The sequence below is a fragment of the Sorex fumeus genome, unplaced genomic scaffold, assembly GCF_029834395.1.
Source record: "Sorex fumeus unplaced genomic scaffold, SorFum_2.1 ptg000162l, whole genome shotgun sequence".
Lineage (NCBI taxonomy): Eukaryota > Metazoa > Chordata > Mammalia > Eulipotyphla > Soricidae > Sorex > Sorex fumeus.
This window is the reverse complement of record NW_026606219.1, coordinates 320,504-341,821: the sequence shown is the minus strand read 5'-3', so window position 1 is coordinate 341,821 and position 21,318 is coordinate 320,504. Positions and strand designations below refer to the sequence as shown.

The 21,318-nt window shown below is 41.8% G+C and overlaps 1 protein-coding gene and 1 non-coding gene across 2 annotated transcripts in view; both read right to left on the bottom strand.

Annotated features, from left to right (window-relative positions):
* The window catches only part of ZNF674 (zinc finger protein 674), a 30,350-nt gene extending 9,801 nt beyond the window's left edge, over window positions 1-20,549 (bottom strand). Inside the window, 1 exon segment of the mRNA XM_056107357.1 lies at window positions 20,347-20,549. Coding sequence (XP_055963332.1) covers window positions 20,347-20,549 — 203 coding nt within the window.
* Window positions 3,903-4,007, bottom strand: LOC130016641 (U6 spliceosomal RNA). The gene has a single exon (XR_008791247.1). It is a non-coding gene; the product is annotated as a U6 spliceosomal RNA (small nuclear RNA).
* Window positions 20,550-21,318: the final 769 nt, after the last annotated feature.

Genomic DNA, 21,318 nt, shown 5'->3' with positions numbered 1-21,318 from the left:
AAAGACATCTTAAAATTCTGATTTCCAGGAAAACACAAATACAAAAGATTAAAGTACTCATAGATTATTATGAAACATTAAGTATTTCACACTTGTGTAGAAAGCTTTCTGAAGAACAGGGCCAGGTTGATACCTGGTGACAAGGCTTAGCATGAAATAAAGTTATCAAAATAATAGCATGTACTTTCAAGCACTGGAAAGGTCGATTAACAATGTAGTTAGTAAAATTTCCCACATTTTCCATGAAATTCTCCATTCTCAGACAGAGACCATTACAGAAGGCTGACATCTGAGATTATTCCACTTTATAACTCTTAGAAGTTCTAGAAATTTTAGTTACGCAGAGTCTCAGAGATCAGATAGAGCACTGGTAAGACAAATTTTGCAACCAATTTTATAATTCTAGAGACTCATGTTTAAACTAAAACATTATTTTTTGAACCTGTTTTCATATGTCATAGTTATTTTAACTCCTTCTAGATCAAATATTCTAATCCAAGGCAAACATGTACATTAACATAACAACATAAGACCTATGATCAATTTTTGTAAAACATGATAAACTTCTGTGGCTTAATTTCAATAGTTCTTGTACCTTAATTATTTAAAATCATGAGCTTTATATACCAGATATTTTTAGCAATTCCACAAAAATACAAACATGCTTTCAGACACAGAAAAAACCCTTTGGATTTTTTAACCAAACTTTGATATTAGCATAAGAAAATATTTGAATTGCTGTGTGAACACAAAAAGGATGGCAGCAATCTATCTTTCCCACCGCCCACATTCTGTAGTTTCCCCCACTCCAGGGAGGTGGATGGAGATGGGCAGGAAAAGGAAGGAAACCTTATGACCAGGCTGCTTGATCTTAGTTGCAGTTTAATCCAATCCTCTCTCCATTCACTCTGGTATCTCTTCTGCCTCTCCCAGCCCATTCTTACAGTCTAATTATATCCCATAAAAGAAACTCCGGTTCTTTCAAGCATGTTTTCCCCTGTTCTCTCAGACCTCCTAGTAGAGAGCCCTGAAATCTCCTCATATAGATCATGGTACCTCTAAAGGGGCAATACAGTGATGTCATCAAAAGGAGAAAGAACATTGAGGCAGCAAAACATACATTGCTTCTTTACATCTGCAGGCCAGTAATTTTGTCCTCACCTTTACAAGCTACAAGCACTTGGATTAGCACATCAAAGATCAATCTACATCTCAAAGATCAGCCTTCCTGGAGCCTGGCATCTAATCCCAAGGATCAGGCCTGGCTAGCACCTGAGATCTGCTCTGTGAGGTAAGAGAAGCTGCCTCTAACAGCAAGGTTTCTGTGAGATAAGGGAAGCTGCTTCTCGCAGTATACTGAAATTTTTTACTGAAGGCAGTTTGAAAGGGAAAAATTGTTTAGCCTCATCCAAACTAGTCAGGACATTCTTCTAGGACAGATTCTCACTTAGCAGATCGACTCACAATTTACAATACAAATTCAGTGTCCTAGAAGGATCTGATCTTACAAATTAACAGATTCTGACTAGAGGAAAAGCTGATTAACTGGTTGGGGAGGAGAGCATAAGAAGTGGTTACTGAAAAACAAAGGAATTGAAGTGACTCAGGAGCACTGTGATGGGTGTAGCCTGATAAACCTTAGCTCCTTGTATCAAGGAAGAATGGACAAATCCAATTGTTATCCTATAAATTGCCACTGTCTAGGAAAATAAGGAAACTTCATTTTAATGGCTTCTGTACCTCTGTAGTTTGTAAAAGCGGCCTAATTTTTCATTAAAGTTAGCTGAGGCTTGTAAGATAAAGTCTTGCTTTCTCTGAACTCTTATTTCACTTTTAGTATCAGGCTCTAGTTCCATAGCTCTTCTAAATAGTACAAGATTCTTAAGTTCAAAAGGATTTCAACTGTTAATCACATAATCATTAATGTTATTCTATCAAGAAATTTAGATTGAGAATTCTGCTTTCTCTATAGGCTCAACCTTCTGATAAGGATTCACCCTTGTCTGACAGGTTCCAAAAACAACTGCATTTCTTAAATCACTGGGTAGCATATCACTAAGTTCTCTAAAATGTCTACTACTGATTTCAGCCTGGTTCCAACACTCGAGTGTTCCCTATAGACAGACAGACAGACAGACAGACAGACAGACAGACAGACAGACAATGAACTGACTAAAACACCAAATATACATATGCACACATCTGCAATTGATCGATCAATCTGACCCTTTAAAAGATGACAGGGAGAAACTGATGGTCTGAGAAAGGAAGGGACAGTCCCCAGGGCAAAGAAACCTTATCAGATTGGGACCACTGCTCCCCATTTCCCAGCCTAAACAGCCAGTCTCCTGCTGTTAAAAATGGGTCAGGAAAGCGCTTGTTGGTATAAACTGGCAAAATAAATTATCACAAAGATGTTGCCATTTTTTGGCCAAGGCTAATTCTGAGGCAGGGAGATTCTTATCAGACATGGGGATAGGCTCCTTAGTTACACACTTCTTTGTTTCTGATGACAGTAAATCATAAGATCTTGCATTTTCCTGCCTCCTCTGCTTTGATATTCCTATTTCTTTTCTTTACCTGCAAAGATCTTTCTCCAAAATGATCTGGTAATGCAAACTGCCATTCACTGACTATCTTTCCCCACTATACTCAGGCCACATGGTGTTACGGGGGTCAACAAGATACTCTTTATCTAAACTACCTAGCTGAAGGCTCCTAGGATGTTTTTCTAATTGCAAGCAATAATCTATATTAAAAAAAAGGATGGTTCCTTGGCAAAACTTTTTTCCAGGTCTGTCACTTTGGCCTTTCCCAGGGGATTCTAACCCCCTGTAAATTGGCCTTTACTTTGGCCTTTTACCCCTTCTTTTTCTTTTTTTCTGAACTGCCTTCATTAGCATTTCAATTGACCTCTATCTTCTAGTTAGACCTGGGTGGGGAAAAGGATCTTAAACCTGGAAATTGGCCTGCCTTAGTTTCCCAGAGTCTTTCTCACTAGTGGGCTTCCTCCTAGTGGAGGGTGAAGCAAAACAGACAAAGGAGGGGTGCCTCTTTGCAGAGACCATTCACACAGAGGTCATCACATTCCTTCCCCATGCCCCCTAGAGATTTCCAGGGGAGTGTACCTTCACAGTAGATTTTCTACAGATTACCTCTTTTACTGTAGCCACATGATTTGTTGAGAAGGAATCTTGTGGGGGCCAATCCACACCAAAGGAAGATCATTCTGATGAACAATAAACGCCTAACTTACCTTTCTTGACCCTCAAGCCCAGATCCTGAGCTTTCCTGTGGATCTCAGAGATGTGGTTAAGAATTAAAGCCTTGGGGGTCGATCCATTCTGAACCATGTCAAACAATCTTAACAAGCAGAACTAGGAGAAAGATATTAAGGCAATACACACACTAGGAACACACGCACAGATCACACTCCTACACTCGTTCGGACCGGTCCTCCACTTACAGGGGTGCGCACCACACTCACCAGTCACACAGAGATATCCGAATTTGCCCAAAGGGCGTGTACGTGATTTTCACCTTCGGGGTTTCAGTTCTTCCAAGTCTTCTCCTGTCGCCAGGTTTTCCAGATCAAGTTACTAATTAGCAGTGCATAACTCTGGAATTCTGGAGCCAAAAAGAGGTCAATTTTCTCTTGCAAATACATTTTAGGGTAGGGAGGTGTGGGGGCCATTTGGGCTCTTGATATCGGGCAGCCTCCTGCTGGAGGTCTGCCTCATCCTCTGGGGATAGGACAGAAAGGGAGTCATGGTGGGGAGCAAAGGGTGGATCTGTGGGATTGTCCTTAAGAACTGGGTATAAACGAGGAACATTAGCCTCAGAAACAGACATGAGGATAGTAACTGAGGGGTACTGGGACATGGACTTCTTCACGGGAGAGGAGGCCCAAGAGATTTTTCTCTTTTAAGAAGGCCTCTTGCGCAGGGGCCATGCTAATCTTCTCTGTATCGTTCCAATTTTAGTATATGTGCTGCCGAAGCGAGCGCAGCGGTAGGGCATTCGCCTTACAAGCGGCCAACATGGCCGACCCGAGTTCGATTCCTCCGCCCCTCTCGGAGAGCCCGGCAAGCTACAGAGAGTATTCGATATGCCAGACACAGTAACAACAAAGTCTCCAATGGAGACGTTACTGGGCCCGCTCGAGCAAATCGACGATCAACGGGAGGGCCTTTACCTTTACCTTTAAGAAGGCCTCTGAATTTCACAGCATCCTCTATATCCGATTCAAAAATGCCCTACAATCCACAAGGCTCCGGGGACCTCTCCTGGGCCAAGGGTCAGATAGAAATTATTCAGGCACTCCCAAGTTGGTTTTTTTTTTATTTAACATGACAAAGCTACTCTGTAATGCTAGTAACTGGAACCTTGAGAGAGTCCCTAAGACCCACAACAAAGAGTTCCCTTTTGCTAAGCGAATTTCCCAAGGTCCTAAGAAAGGAGGATGGAGAGAGAGGGAAAGAGAAAGGTGGCGTTTTCAAATCTGGGGATGTGAATGTGCTTAACTGACGAGTACCTTACGTTGCACAGTTTTTCTTCTGCGGGGGATGCGACTTTATTCTGGGAATCGCGGCTGTGTCCCCCTCATCCTGTCACGGGAGACTTCAAGCGGCGAGCGCCCTAGTGGTTTTTAAGTGCTCAACCCGTGCCTGCAGGGAGGAAACGCCAGGAAATGAGAGAGTGAGAGGGAGAGAGATATTCCCACTAACTGGGCCACCTGAAACACATTTGGGCTGATAGAGGGGGAGGGGATAGAGGGAGGCCGAGAAGGGCCGGGGACTGTGGAGCAGAAGGGCCTTAGCCCTTTAAGAAGGTCTCTAAGTTTCATTGCCAGTAGGAAAAGGCCGAGATGGGGATTGAAGACAGTCGCAGCCCCTACCTTTCTTATACACACATTTTCAAGAAGAAGAAAGAAATTGACAAGGTCCTTTTTCTTTACCTAGATTCCTCAGTGTTTAAGGGAGTTCTTTAAACCACGAACAATTCCTTCTTGCTTACACATGAATATAGGAAGGAGAAATATAGGAAGGAGAGAAGGAGTAAGACAGATGAAAGAAATAGAAGGCAGACAAGACATAAAGAGAGACGAGACAGGAGATGGGTCACTGGAAGGCTGTCCCCTGCGTGAATACCTGGGAAAAACAGACGCAAGACATGGGGGAGGCCCAACAAAGGGGCCCACTCAGTTGCTTGCCTGGCCAATGGGAAACTTAGCCGTAGTGGATCAGCCAAAGGTGACTTGCGGCTGATGTCTAAGTCAGCACCACCATAGACCATATGTTTCCTGTGGATACGCAGGCAGCCCAACCGGGTTCCGTAGCCTTTTTTGGGACCTTAAGGGTGCCCAGCCGTGGAACCACAAACCGAATCAGAGGCGAGGACACCCCTGACCGTTCATTCACTCACACACACATTCCACAAAGGACACAACAAAGGAGCACAGGGGGGTCCTTATCCAACCCAGTGACCGTCTCATATACCTCATATGAGACTGAACACTCAATTGTGACACAGACAGAAGGACTAGAAGGCAGAAAAGAAAAACATGAATAGAGACGAGACAGGAGATGGGTCACTGGAAGGCTGAAGCCCCGCGTGAATACCTGGGAAAAACAGACGCAAGACATGGGGGAGGCCCAACAAAGGGGCCCACTCAGTTGCTTGTCTAGCCAGTGGGAAACAGCCATAGGGAAAGAGAAAGGCGGATGTTTCCTTTGGAACCACAGGCAGCCCAACCAGATTCCGTGGCCTTTTCAGGAACCTTAAGGGTGCCCAGCCTTGGAACCACAGACTCGAATCAGAAGCGAGGAAGCCTCTGACCACTCATTCACTCATACACACATTCCACAAAGGACACAACAAAGGAGCGCAGGGTGGCCTTATCCAACCCAGTGACCGTCTCATATACCTCATATATGAGACTGAACACTCAATTCTCCCCTGATGCTGCCCCCTCGGCCTCGATCATGAGGTGGGGATTTTGATTAGGCACACACTCACCTTTCTGTGCGTCCCAGCGGCCGCTGCTTCCTGCTTCCTGGAGGGGAGTTCGGAGGTCATCTCCTAGACACCGCCCCACGTTGGGCGCCAGTTGCAGGGGGCCCCGGTAACCACTCTCCGGCCCGCGGAGGTGGCCCGAGGATTGATCTGATGGTGCAAGGAGGGACCAACCGAATGAACATGAGACACAAGAGACAGAGTACAGTTTAGAAATAGAAAAAGAGAGGAAAAGGGACAGGCTTTATTGAGGGATACAGGCTATTTATATAGGGTCTGCGCAGCTCAGTCAGGAGCAGAAGCAATATAACCATATATGGTAAGGTCAGCAACAAGAGCTTTACCTAACATTCAAGGTAGACATTTGCACATCAAAGGGTCTTGTGGCAGTTGGTGCATCCTGAGCTTTACATTTGTATATCAAAGGGTCTTAGGGAGTAGATGCATCCTGGAGGTTCCTATAGATAAGGCCAGATAAGCTGTCAGCCTAATGTGTGGCTATAGATCAGGTATCCACTGAGATCATGAAGTCCTGGGAGACTGTCAACAATGTTTGTCCCAAGAAGTTCCTAACATTGGAACCATGGCCAGGGTCTTTGAGAGGGCTCTTAGCTTCCCACACCTCAGGGAGTACTTTGAGAAGCTTTATGCCACGGAACATCAAAACCTCGAGGAAATGGATAAATTCCTAGACTCCTACAGACTCCCAAGGCTGAATCAAGATGACCTGGAATAACTGAACAGACCTATCACCATCAAGGAAATTGAAATGGTAATAAAAAGTCTCCCCAAGCACAAAAGTCCTGGCCCGGATGGATTCACCAGTGAATTCTTCCAAATCTTTAAAGTGGACTTAATCCCAATCCTCTTTAAGCTTTTCCACGAAATTGAAATATCAAAAACACTTCTGAACAGTTTCTACGAAGCAAATATCACACTGATACCAAAAGCAGACAGAGATACCACAAAGAAAGAGAATTACAGGCCGATATCCCTGATGAACACAGATGCAAAGATCCTCAACACACTACTAGCAAATAGAATCCAACTACTCATCAAAAAGATCATACACCATGACCAAGTAGGATTCATCCCAGGGATGCAAGGATGGTTTAACATTCGGAAATCCATCAACATAATCCACCATATCAACAAAAGAAAAGATAAAAAGCATACGATCATATCAATAGATGCAGAGAAAGCATTTGATAAGATCCAGCACCCCTTTAGGATGAAAACCCTACCAAAATGGGTATAGAGGGGACCTTCCTCAACATAATTAAAGCCATGTACCACAAGCCTACAGCAAGCATCACCCTCAATGGGGAAAAACTGAGAGCCTTCCCTCTAAGACCAGGGACGAGACAGGGATGCCCACTCTCTCCACTGCTGTTCAATATAGTACTGGAAGTACTTGCAATAGCGATTAGGCAGGAAAAAGATATTAAGGGCATTCAGGTAGGAAAGGAAGAAATCAAGCTCTCCCTATTCGAAGATGATATGATACTCTACTTAGAGAACCCAATAACCTCCACCAAAAAACTCCTAGAAACAATAGACTCGTATAGTAAAGTTGCAGGCTATAAAATCAATACCCAAAAGTCCATGGCTTTCCTATACGCAAACAGTGAGAGAGAAGAAAGCAACAACAAAAAACAATCCCGTTCACAATTGTGCCCCAGAAAATCAAGTACCTAGGAATCAGCTTAACTAAGGAAGTAAAGGACCTGTACAAAGAAAACTACAAAACGCTACTTCAGGAAATAAAAGAGGACATGAGGAAATGGAAAGATATACCCTGCTCATGGGTCGGGAGACTTAACATTGTCAAAATGGCAATACTACCGAAAGCATTGTATAAATTCAATGCAATCCCTATAAGGATACCCATGACATTCTTCAAAGAAATGGAGCAAACACTCCTGAAATTTATATGGAACAATAAGCCCCCACGAATAGCTAAAGCAATTCTTGGGAAAAAGAAAATGGGAGGAATCAACCTCCCGAACTTCAAACTGTACTACAAAGCAGTAATAATTAAAATAGCATGGTACTGGAACAAAGGCAGAACTGCAGACCAATGGAACAGGGTTGAATACACTGACATCTCCCCTCAATCATATACTCATCTAATCTTTGATAAAGGTGCAAGTAATGTGAAGTGGAGTAAGGAAAGCCTCTTTAATAAATTGTGTTGGCATCACTGGATGGCTACATGCAAAAGTATAGGCTCAGAACTCTGCCGAACACCATGTACAAAAGTAAGATCAAAATGGATTAAAGACCTCAACATCAGACCAGAAACCATAAGGTACATTGAAGATAAAGTTGGCAAAAAACCTCCATGACATTGAAGCTAATGGTATCTTTAAAGATGCCACGCCACTGGCCGAGCAAGTGAAAACAGAGATAGATAAATGGACTATCTTAAACTAAGAAGCTTCTGCACCTCCGAAGAAACAGTGACCAAAATACAAAGACAGTCTACAGAATGGGAAAGGATATTCACCAAATACACATCTGACAAGGGGTTGATATCCAGGATGTACAAAATACTGGTTAAACTCCACAAGAAGAAAACATCCAACCCCATCCAAAAATGGGGCAATGAAATGAACAGAAACTTTCTCAAAGAAGAAATCCGAATGGCAAAAAAGCACATGAGAAAATGCTCTACATCATTAATCATCAGGGAGATGCAGATCAAAACCACAATGAGATTCCATCTCACACCTCAGAGACTGGCCCACATTCAAAAGAACAAAAGCAACCGATGCTGGCACGGATGTGGTGAGAATGGGACACACTCCTTCACTCTTTGTGGGAATGTCGACTGGTTCAGCCCTTCTGGAAAACAGTATGGACGATTCTCAAAAAATTAGAAATTGAGCTCCCATTTGACCCAGGAATACCACTCCTGGGAATATATCTCAGAGAGAGATAAATGTATAGTCGAAGTGACATCTGCACCTGTTTGTTCATTGCAGCACTCTTTACAATAGCCAGAAACTGGAAGAAACCTGAATGCCCAAGAACAGATGACTGGTTAAAGAAACTTTGGTACATCTACACAATGGAGTACTATGTAGCTGTTAGAATAGATGAAGTCATGAAATTTACATACAAGTGGTACAACATGGAAAGTATCATGCTAAGCGAAATGAGTCAGAAATAGAGGGATAGACATAGAAAGATTGCATTCATCTGGGGGATATAAAGTAACAAAATATGAGATTAATACCCAAGAATAGCTGAGATCAGCACCAGGAGGATTACTCCATAGCTTAGTGGCCAGTCGAGCATTCTAGAGGAAAGGGCAGTTCAGATAGAGAAGGGAGCACCAAATAAAGGATGTTTGGAGGATCCTCCCAGGAGGGGAGATGCGTGTCGAAAGTAGACTATGGACTGAGCATGTTTGCCACTCAATGCCTTTTTTGCAGACCACAACACCCAAAAGGAGAGAGAGAACACAGGGAATTGCCTTTCCACAGAGTCGGGGGTGGGGGTGGGGGAATGGGGGTGGGGGGGATATTATCCATGGTGTTGGAAAATGGGCACTGGTGGAGGGATGGGTATCTGATCATTGTATAATCAAACCCAAGCACAAAAAATTGTAAATATACAACTGTACCTCATTGTGTTTCACTAATAAAAAAATTTTTAAAATATATATATATATGAGACCCAACTTCCACCCTCATCATTGCATAGCACACAAATACTGTTGGGCATTTTCCTTTTGAGCCCTGTTACTAGAAACCACCAAGTATGTCCCTGGGGGTTCCCAAGCACTGCTGGACCAAAAACTGGCCTTGGGACCCTCATTACCACTGGCTGTGGTCCCTATAAAAAAAGTATGAGAGAAAGGAATGCTCATTCTTGAACTTTATCCCAAACTAAACATAGAAAGAGGAAATATCAAATAAACACACAGAGACACATATGTGAGTGTGCAAACATGCAATCCAAACAATGCAGAGTTCAGGAAATTCATACTAGATTGAAAAAAGAGATGTTTTAGTGCTGGTTATGCAAGCAGAATTGAGAATAGTCTACCTATAAAAGGGCAGATAAAGGGCTCAATAAAAACCTAGAGGTTACATGGATGCAGCATGTTATAGCTCTGGGAGTCACTTTAGACAGCTGGTAAAGGAGTGTTCAAGTTGAACTGGCAACATAGAGAAGAAGCAAATGAAAGAATCACTGTCACTGTCACTGTCCTCCTGTTGTTCATCTATTTTCTCGAGCAGGCACAGTAATGTCTCCATTGTGAGACTTTGTTGTTACTCTGTTTGACATATCGAATACGTCACGGGTAGTTTGCCAGGCTTTACTGTGAGGGCAAGATACTCTTGGTAGTTTGCCGGGCTCTCCGAGAGGGGCGGAGGAATCGAACTCAGGTCAGCCATGTTGGCTGTATGCAAGGCAAACGCCCTACCCACTGTGCTATCGCTCCAGCCCAAATGAAAGAATAAAACTAATTATTAATCAAAGAAAATAAAATGTTATGAGGAAAAGGTAAATAATTATAGGTTATTACATGGCTCACCTGTTTAAGTTTATATAAACATGTTGCAAACAATGGTATTGTTGGTAAATAAAGTTATGGTAAATAAAGTTAAGTAACAAGGTGTGATAAAGAAAGTAATAGTTATGTAAGCTAAATCTTCTATAGCTGAAAATTCTAAATGATTTTTAAGTTGTATGCAAATTATAAAGATTAATACAAAATATTTGCATAACTACTGCTTATTTGAAAATAAATAATATGCAGTAACTGCACATCAAAATTATAGGCCTCATCTTGGCACATACAGCTGTAATGATTCCCAGAGGGCACCACAGCATGGGAGATTTCATAGGGCCCCAGACCAAGTTGATTTCTCTGGGGCACCCCAGATGGAGCAAGTGCAGTCTCCCCACCTTCTCCAGATGGAATCCTGGTGATCATGAGCTTACACAAGCAAGGCTCTGGTATGTAGGTTTCAGGACTAAATCTCCAAACCAAATGAGCAGTCTCATCCTGGCTTCCCATCCACTCCTGATGCCAGAAGTCATGCCCACAATCCGTACCCGGGTGCCATCTTGGCGCATCAACAACCCAGGCCCAGAAACTCCCAGTTGAATCCCAAAATGGAATAGCTCCCTACAGAGATGTCTCTGGAACCCAACCATTTATAATATTAGAATTTTAGAAACATACGGCTGCATGAGCAGTTGTGCAACCTTTTATGATATGCAAAATGTGCAATAGAAAATAAATGATCGAGTGTCTGTCCCAGGAAGGCAGGCGTGAATGGTGTTGGGAAAATTAGAGCAAAATATAATGCCCCAAAATAGAGAAAGAGTATCTGAGCAATTGTGTACCATAGAGGCAGAGTAAGGATTGGGGTGGAGGGGAGGTGGATAATGGGGACATTGGTGATGGAAAGTTTGCTCTGGTGGAGGAATGGATGCTTGATCATTGAATGGCATAATCTCAAACTTGAAAGCTTTGTAACTGTATCTCACGGTGGTTCAATAAGAAAAGCAAATTAATAATAATGATTGTTGAAGAAATGAAAAAAACCCAAAATTATAGGCCTCAACACTATTGTAAATGTTGCAGAAAATACCAAACATGAAGTTATGATAAAGAAAAATAAATAAAACTAAATTGATAGGATTATCTGAAATACTTGTGGTGGGTATGGTGTAGCAGCATTGTACTCCTGAAACATAAATATTTACAGTATTCTAAAGCATGGTGTGTTAATAAAAATAAAGGACCATATAGATGTACAAGAAAGTAAAATAAGCAATAAATTATATATAATAATAAAATATTCATATTTATCCAAAGGACAAATACATTATTCACTTAAAAACTAATTGAATTGGTGTCAATATCTTACTCTTGTTATTTGGTTTCAGGACCACACTTGAGGTGCTCAGGGCTTACTCCTGGGTCCATACTCAGGGATCATTCCTGCTGGGCTCAGGGGACTATATATGGTTCCAGGGATTGCAAGGCAAGTGTCTTAACCACTGTATTATCTGGTCCTGGTAAAATGACTCTTCTAGTGAAGAAGTTGAGGCTGTCAGTTGATTTCTATGTCCGTTTCACCCTTGGCTTCAAAAACTTTTTCCCTGGTGAGTTAAGAAAAATTTGTGTCGCTGAGCAGTATCTCATTGTGTACATAAAGAAACATTGAAGGGAATATCAAATGCCCAATGGCTGTAGAAGCGAAGAGCAGGAGAACTGGTCTTCAATAAAAAGGCTGGCATTGGGACTGCGGTGGGGGAGATAAGTTAGAGAAGGACCAATAAGACAATGGGGGAGAGGAAAAGTGATTGCTATAGAGGCAGGTTGAGGGGCAGGAGGGAAACTTGGGACACTGGGGGAGGATAGTTGGCAGTGGTGAAGGGATTGAAGTTGGAAAAATATATGCCTTAAATTCACTCATAAATATCTTTGTAACTTTATAATTCAGTTATTCAAAAAATTTTTAAATTAAAGAAATGTATTATATTTTTCAGGAGGAATAAATGATAGTAGTGTGACTGAAAACGTATGTTATCAATTTCCACAACTGTCAGTTGCACTCAATCATTTAACAGATTTACCTTCATGTGAAAACTGTGCTGTTTTTCACAAATAAATCAAGTAACTAAGACTTTATATACCTTCATCCTGTTCTTACTGCTATTCTTATTTTTATTATGAATTAAAATATTTGTACTTTTTTATTTATTAGCTCCCCGTGACGTATTCGATATGCCAAAAACAGTAACAGCAAGTCTCACAATTTGTTGTTAGACGTTGTTGGTGCCTGCTCGAGCAAATCGATGAACAATGGGAGGGCAGTGCTACAGTGCTACAGTGCAGTATTTATTAATATGAATTAAAAAGCATGAGAATAAAAAATAATATGTACGTGTAGCAAGCTATCACTCTAAAAATGTGCAGTCAATGGTATATGTAAATAAAATTTATTAAGTTTACTGCTAAAATCAGTAAAGAATAGCATTTTAAAAATTAAAAATCAATACTTTGGAAATCCTCTTAGGCCTCATAGGGAAGAGATGGTAGGGAGCAAAGGGAATACTACCTGAAGACTGGACTGATAGTATGGTGGGTAGGGTACCTGTCTTGCGTATGACTGATCCAAGTTCATATTCTTAGCACTCATATAGTACCTGAACCCCACCCCAATAGGAGTGATTCCTGAAGTCAGAGTGAGGAATAAACACTGAGCACAGCAGGGCATTACCCAAAAATCAAAAAGTGAGAGAAAGAAAAAGAGAATACTGTCAGTAAATCTGAAATCTGAGATGGAATTTGATTGCTGTAAAAATGACCAGAGGATACAGAGAGCAAATAAATTAGCAATTACATATATGATTATTAGATAATTCACTCTGCAATCAAAAGTCTTGCCCAGAGTCAGGAGATGCAGCTCAGTAAGAGCCCAGATCTTAGATGTATGAGGCTCTGAGTTTTTTGTTTGTTTTTTGCTTTTTTGGGTCACATCTGGCGATGCACAGGGGTTACTCCTTGCTCATGCATTCAGGAATTACACCTGGCAGTGTTCGGGGGACTATATGGGATGCTGGGAATCAAACCCTGGTCGGCTGCGTGCAAGGCAAACACCCTAGCCACTGTGCTATTGCTCCAGCCCAGAAGCTCTGAGTTTGATTCCTGACATTGCCCTTTCCACCACCAAATCTTGCCATGAAAAAGGCCATGAAAAAGGATATTTCTGTAGGTGTTTATTGTCAAATGCTCAAGGATAGGTATACTTCAATAAATACAATTTCAGAAACTAGAAAAAGTGGTAAAAGATTCACTCTATTTTATGTACATAGCATACCAAAATAAGAGAACTGCACAAGGAAATTAGAATTTAAGATTTGTCTTAATATTAACGAAAACTGAAAAACTCAAAGTTAAGTATTGGTTTAATTTGAGTTAATTTAAAACGTTTCTCAACCTTGTAGAATTTAGTGCAGGAATGCAAAAATAGTTCAATATTAGAAAATTTATTAATATAACCCACCACATTCATAGATCAAATTAATTAAATTATAATCTTATAGAAACAGAAAAAATTGAAGAAAATAAACATTTTTGGAGTAAAAACTATTTAATAGTGGAAAATATAGTTGAATCTGGTCAAAATCATAGGGTCTTTAAAAATCTGAACGAGAACATATTTAACAGGTTTTTAATCAAAGCCACTGTTCTTTTTTTGATTTTTATTAATGAAACACCATGAGGTGCAGTTGTAGACTTACAAATTTTTGTGCTTGGGTTTCAGTTATACAATGATCCAGTACCCATCCCTCCACCAGTGCCCATTCTCTATCATTTACATTTTTTAAAAAATTTTTGTTAGTGAAACACCATGAGGTACAATTGTAGATTTACAAATTTTTGTGCTTGGGTTTCAATTGTACAATGATCAAACACCCATGCCTCCACCAGTACCCATTTTCCACCACCACGGGTCCAAGTATCCCTCCTGCCCCCCAACCCCCATCCCAACCTGCCTCTATTCCCTTTTGTTCTCTCTCTCCTTCTGGGTGTTGTGGTTTGCAAAAGAGGCATTGAGTGGCAATCATGTTTGGTCTATAGTCTATTTTCAGCATGCTTCTCCCATCCTGGGAGGATCCTCCCAACACCCTTTATTTGGTGCTCCTTTCTCTATCTGAGCTCCCTTTTCCCCTAGAATGTGTGGCTGGCTCCAAGCCATGGAGCAAAACTCCTGGTACTAATCTCGGCCACTCTTGGGTGTTAGTCTCCTATTTTGTTACTTTATGTTCCCCAGATGAATGTAATCTGTCTATGTCTATCACTCTCTTTCTGACTCATGGTTTTAAGTCTTGCATTGTTTTATTATTTTAAGGTCACAATGCACAGTGTTCAGGAGTTACCCCTGGTTCTGTGCTCTAAGATTACTCCTGGTGGGCTCTGGAGACCACATGTGTACTGGGGATCAAATCTGGTTCTGCTGCTTGCAAGGCAAGTACCCTCCTCACTTTTTAAAATTCTTGGCAAACTGTCAACATAAAAGGAACATCTGATGAAAGGATCTTTCAAAAGAGCAGAGTAATATACTTAGCTATGAACATTTTACAAGTGGCACATAAAACTGCTTCTATGTGCCTTGGTTTTATCAAGCATAAGATGAAGATAAGAACTAAGTAGCTTTACAGGGTCATTACACTCTTTTTTCTTTATCCATACCGCATCTCTGTTATTGTTGTTGACGTTGTGATAGCCAGGAATTCTGCAAACGCCTGGCTCAGGTGCTCACCAGTGAACAAGATCTGTTCACAGTGTTTACATACTTGAGAAGTAAACTGTTTTCTAAAAGTCTTATATAACTGTTTATTTTGCTGTCCTTTAGTTTTTACCAAATTGAATCTATAGATTCTGGAACTATACCTACAAAGATATTGGTGTGGCTAGCTCTTTGATGTTTTTAGAAATTTTTATAAATTTTTAGTAATTTTCTAAATACATCAAAGAATCGTTAAAGAACATTAAATAAAAGAACCGTTATCTACAAAGTTATTGATAGTTGAGTTTTAGGCGTATAATATTTCTATACCAATCCCATCCCACCACCACTGTCAACTTCCCTCCACCAGGGTTCCCACACTCCATCACCCCCAAATTGGCCCCCCACAACTGCCACTTTGACAAGCACCTTATAAAGTTCAGCAAATCTTAGACCTCATTTTTATAATGTTGCTGAGTCTGTGCTATGGATATATAACTATACTGATCTCCCATATCATCAATATAACTAAAGGTCTGAGCCCTGTTCCCCATTATTTCCTTTTCTCATGTTTTGATTTCTTTCCTTCTCTGTCCTTTTCCTTCCCACGCTGTAAGGTCAAGAGTGATCTGGGAATCCTCCTTTTACTACATTACATTTTATCATCTAGCTATTTATTTTATTTTTTTAGGGTTTCAATACAGATTTTATAAATAAATACACCGTAAAAGAAGAGGAAATGTGAAAGAGAATGAGAAAAAAGAAAGAGAACATAGGAGAAATTAGAAATAATATCAAGAGGAATAATTTCAGAATTATAGGTGTCCCAGAAGTAGAAGAGGCAAAAGAGAAGACTAGTGAAGAGAAATTAAACTCTTTAAATATGTATAATACCAGGATGTTATGTATAATACAACAGGTAAGGCAATTGTACTGCATGCCGGCAACCCTGGTTCAATCTTTGGCATTACATATGATCCCCAGAGCTCTGCCAGGAGTGATCCCTGAGCACAGATCCAGGAGGAACCCCTTAGTACCATTTGTATGTCCTCAAAACCCAAAGCAACCAACAACCAACCAACCAACCAAACAAACAAACAAACAGAAAAGGACTAAAGATGCTAAGGACAAAAATTTCTTCAGAGCAAGCTACTGTAATGCTGTGGCTTTTTATTTCTCCAACAATAGCAAGTAAAGTAAGCAATTCTTGAGAATAGGGTAAGGAGAAGTATGCTTGCTTCATGGATAATCTACTAAGAACGATTTCAAGGAGACAACCTGCATAATCGAAATCCATTGGAGGACTTTGCACCTGACTTGTTTCTGAGAAAATCTATCAGTAATAGGTGAGTGGAGGTGTGGCATCTAAGAACAGGCTGCACTGGAGTGAAAAGATGGTTCAGGCTCCATCTCCCAACATAACACATTCGCATAATCCACAAAGCAGATGTGGACCCTTTGGCTGTAAAAGGACTGTGTTACTTTGGGAAGATGCCTTTCTGCTAGCAGCAAGATGACCTCAGCAAAGGAAAACTACACAGAAGTGTAATATGGGAGTAGGTTGGGGAAGCGTGCAGGGGGCATGGAAGTATATTAATTACTTGAAAAAGAAGCACTGCTTATTTGGAGAGAATTGTGTCATAGGCACTGCCAGAGGCATCTACAAGGAAACCATGAAAGTGTGAAAGACAGAAAGAATCAATATTTCAATCTGCCACATACGGAGGTCACTAATATCCAAATATATCTTTATCAATTCAATTCTTTTGCTCTTTGTATGTTCTTCCTTCTGCACTTTGTAAAAGAAACCGGATATGGCATATTGTTAAGTAGGGACAAGAACTTGTTAGAAGAGTTAAAAGAGAAATAAACTGAAGTAAGAATAATAAACAGTAAAAACAATGGGCCTCATTCCCCTGACCTGAAAGAGCCTCCAATGTGGCAGCGTTAAGAAGGATGAGTAAGGAGAGGCTGATAAAATATCAGGGCCAAACTAGGCTGCCAAAACAAAGAAAGACTAAAATGACTGTCTGTACTTTCAATGCACATACACTAGCATCAAAGGCATCCATCGAGGACCTGATGGTGCAAGCACAGAAGACCAAGTACGACACCAACGTATTGACCAAGACAAGAAGGCATTGATCATATCACGCCGTTTTTGGTACTGAAGAAGAGCTATTCCTCAGAACATGTGACAAAAGAGGCGTTGGTGGTGTTGGTGTCCTCATCAACATGAACTTGGCCTTGAGCATTGATTCATTCGAATGCCTAACATGCCGGATTGGCTGATTACACTTGAATAGATGTGGCTCACTGCCATTAGTTTCTATCTTTGTCATCTACGCACCAACATCCAATTATGATGAAGAAGAAATAGAGAAATTCTACAAGGAGCTTGTAGAAGTCCTACAAAGAAGACCACACCCTCTACAAGATCATAGTTGGTGATTTTAATGCCAAGATAGGACCAAGAAGATCGCCCAAAGAACTCCACATTGGGACAAATGGCCTAGAATGGAACGAACAGGGTGAGAGACTATCTGAGTTCGTCATGTCGACCAAAACCATCCATGGTAAATCACAGTTCCAGAAGGTCGAATCTGATCATTGGACATGGGAGTCTCCCGGTGGACAGGTTTTTTTTTCTTTTTTTTTCTTTTTTTATTAGTGAAACACCATGAGGTACAGTTATAGGGTTACAAATTTTGTGCTTGGGTTTCAGTTATACAATGATCAAGTGCCCATCCCTCCACCAGTGCCCGTCATCCATCACCACGAGTCCCAGCATTCCCCCCCACCCTCCATACCCCCCGTCCCATCCAGCCTCTGTGGCAGGGTATTCCCCCTTGTTCTCTCTCTCTTCTTTTGGGTACTGTGTTTTGCAAGAGAGGCATTGAGTGGCAATCATGTTTGGTCTATAGACTACTTTTAGCATGCTTCTCCCACCCTGGGAGGGTCCTCATAACACCCTTCATTTGGTGCTCTCTTCTCTATCTGAGCTTCCTTTTCACCTAGAATGTGTGGCTGGCCTTCCATTCATGGAGCAAAATTCGTGGTACTAATCTCAGCCATTCCTGGGTGTTAGTCTCCTTTTTTGTTGCTTTATGTTCCCCAGATGAATGCAATCTTTCTGTGTCTATCCCTCTCTTTCTGACTCATTTCGCTTAACATGATACTTTCCATGTAGTACCACTTGTATGTAAATTTCATAACTTCATCTTTTCTAACAGCTACATAGTACTCCATTGTGTAACTGTACCAAAGTTTCTTTAACCAGTCATCTGCTCTTGGGCACTCAGGTTTTTTACAGATTCTGGCTATTGTAAAGAGTGCTGCAATGAACAAACTATTGCAGATGTCACTTCGACTATACCTTTTTGCCTCTCTGGGATATATTCCCAGGAGTGCTATAGCTGGGACAAATGGCAGATCAAATTCTAATTTTTTGAGAGTCGTCCATACTGTTTTCCAAAAGGGTTGGACCAGCCGGCATTCCCACCAGCAGTGAAGGAGGGTCCCTTTTCACCACATCCGTGCCAGCATTGGTTGCTTTTGTTCTTGTGGATGTGGGCCAGTCTCTGTGGTGTGAAATGATATCTCATTGTGGTTTTGATCTGCATCTCTCTGATGATTAGTGATGTAGAGCATTTTCTCATGTGCCTTTTTGCCATTCGAATTTCTTCTTTGTGAAAGTTTCTGTTCATTTCCTCACCCCATTTTTTGATGGGGTTGGGTGATTTCTTCTTGTGGAGTTTAACCTTGTATATCATTGATATCAACCCCTTGTCGGATGTTGCAGGGGGCCCCGGTAACCACTCTCCGGCCCGCAGAAGTGGCCCGAGGAGTGATCCGATGGTGCAAGGAGGGACCAACCGAATGAACACGAGACACAGAGACAGAGTACAGTTTAGAAACAGAGAGAAAAAGGGACAGGCTTTATTGAGGTATACAGGCTGTTTATATAGGGTCTGGGCAGCTCAGTCAGGAGCAGAGGCAATATAACCATATATGGTAAGGTCAGCAACAAGAGCTTTATCTAACATTCAAGGTAGACATTTGCACATCAAAGGGTCTTGTGGCAGTAGGTGCATCCTGAGCTTTACATTTGTATATCAAAGGGTCTTAGGGAGTAGATGCATCCTGGAGGTTACTATAGATAAGGCCAGATAAGCTGTCAGCCTGATGTGTGGCTATAGATCAGGTATCTGCTGAGATCAGGAAGTCCTGGGAGACTGTCACCAATGTCTGTCCCAAGCAGTTCCTAACATGGGAACCATGGCCAGGGTCTTTGAGAGGGCTCTTGGCTTCCCACATCTCCCCCTTCGATATTATATAAAAGCCTCATTCAGGGAGGTAGTGGCTGGGTCCCCCCGAGATTGCAACATACCTCTGTTTTGTGGAGGGGAGGATGAGATGCCCATCCCTCAATTCTCCTTGCTAGAAGGGAATTGTGGAAAAAGGCAGGGACAGAGGAACCTCCATGCAGACCCAGCATGCCTCTCAGGGAGTCGGAAACTGACCACAGGGCCATCCCTTGCAGTGCTTTGCCTTGCAACTGACGGGCTCCAAAAAGAAAAAAAGGGGGTGCAGGGAGCGGGTCCGACGCCACTACTCCCGCGACGGGAAGGTCCATTCGATAGACAGGCGGGGGAGCTCAACTGACCCAGCGGAGGCCTGCGACAGCCTAGCATCTTCCATAGCCAGGCGAATATAGTGCACCTATATGGGGTTGGTAGATAGAGAAGCTATCTGTTGTCTAACAAAAGCGACAATTCGGTTAAAAATGCAGGGGCCCACTGTAGCAATCAATAAAAGGGCAGTCAGGGGACTCAAGGGTGGCAACAAGTAAGGAAGTAGAGTGTGCAGGGCCCGCCCAGAGCTAGAAGGCTCAGGTTGCCAGTGTCTCTGCTCCAAACCTTCCCTTAGTTCTAGCATGGAGTTTTTAATCACTCCACTGTGGTTATCATAAAAGCAACACTCCTCCCCCAAGGCAGCACACAATCCCCCCTCTTTCATAAAGAGCAAGTCCAGTCCTGGGTGGTTTTGAAGGGCAATCTCCGACGTTAGCGAATCCTCGAGGTGAGAGATGGATTTTTCAAGGTGCTCTAAATCAGTATCCACGGCGACACGAAGTGTAGCTAAACCAGAGTGCTGTGAGGTCATGGTGGTGATGCACGTACCGGTGCCCGCAAGGCCAAGGGTGAACAGGGCAGAGATGGTGAGGGCGGTGACAGGCTCCTGGTGGACGGTGGGGTGTGGCAACATCGCGCCGGGACCAGTAATCATAAAGGGTGGAAGTTGGGTGGTACAAAATACGGGGACCACCAGAACAGTCATACAGAACTGTGAAGAGGAGTCGAAAGAGAGGCAGCAAAATGAGGAGTCAGGCCTGTCACTAAGCAGAGCCACCAGGCATCCTCAGTCGGGTCAAAGGAGGCAACCACTAGGGCCCAGAGAGTGTCTGCAGAGCCAGACTGGAGAGGAGGCAGAAATGGTGCTGACCTTATCTTAATCTCACTTAACAAAAACTGTACTCTGCAATGCTTCCATAGATACTCAAAAAGCCTTAAAAAATGCTCGCAATTAAAGCTCTTACAAGGTATGTTCACTGGGCAAAAGATCACTTTACATTAGAAATCAACCAGAAGACATCTTAAAATTCTGATTTCCAGGAAAACACAAATACAAAAGATTAAAGCACTCATAGATTATTATGAAACATTAAGTATTTCACACTTGTGTACAAAGCTTTCTGAAAAACAGGACTAGGTTGATACCTGGTTACAGGGTTTTGCATGAAATATATAATAGCATGTACTTTCAAGCACTGGACAGGTTGATTAACAATGTAGTTAGTAAAATTTCCCACATTTTCCATGAAATTCTCCATTCTCAGACAGAGACCATTACAAAAGGCTATCATCTGAGATTATTCCACTTTATAACTCTTAGAAGTTTTAGAAATTTTAGTTACGAAGAGTCTCAGAGATCAGATAGAGCACTGGTAAGACTAATTTTGCAACAAATTTTATAA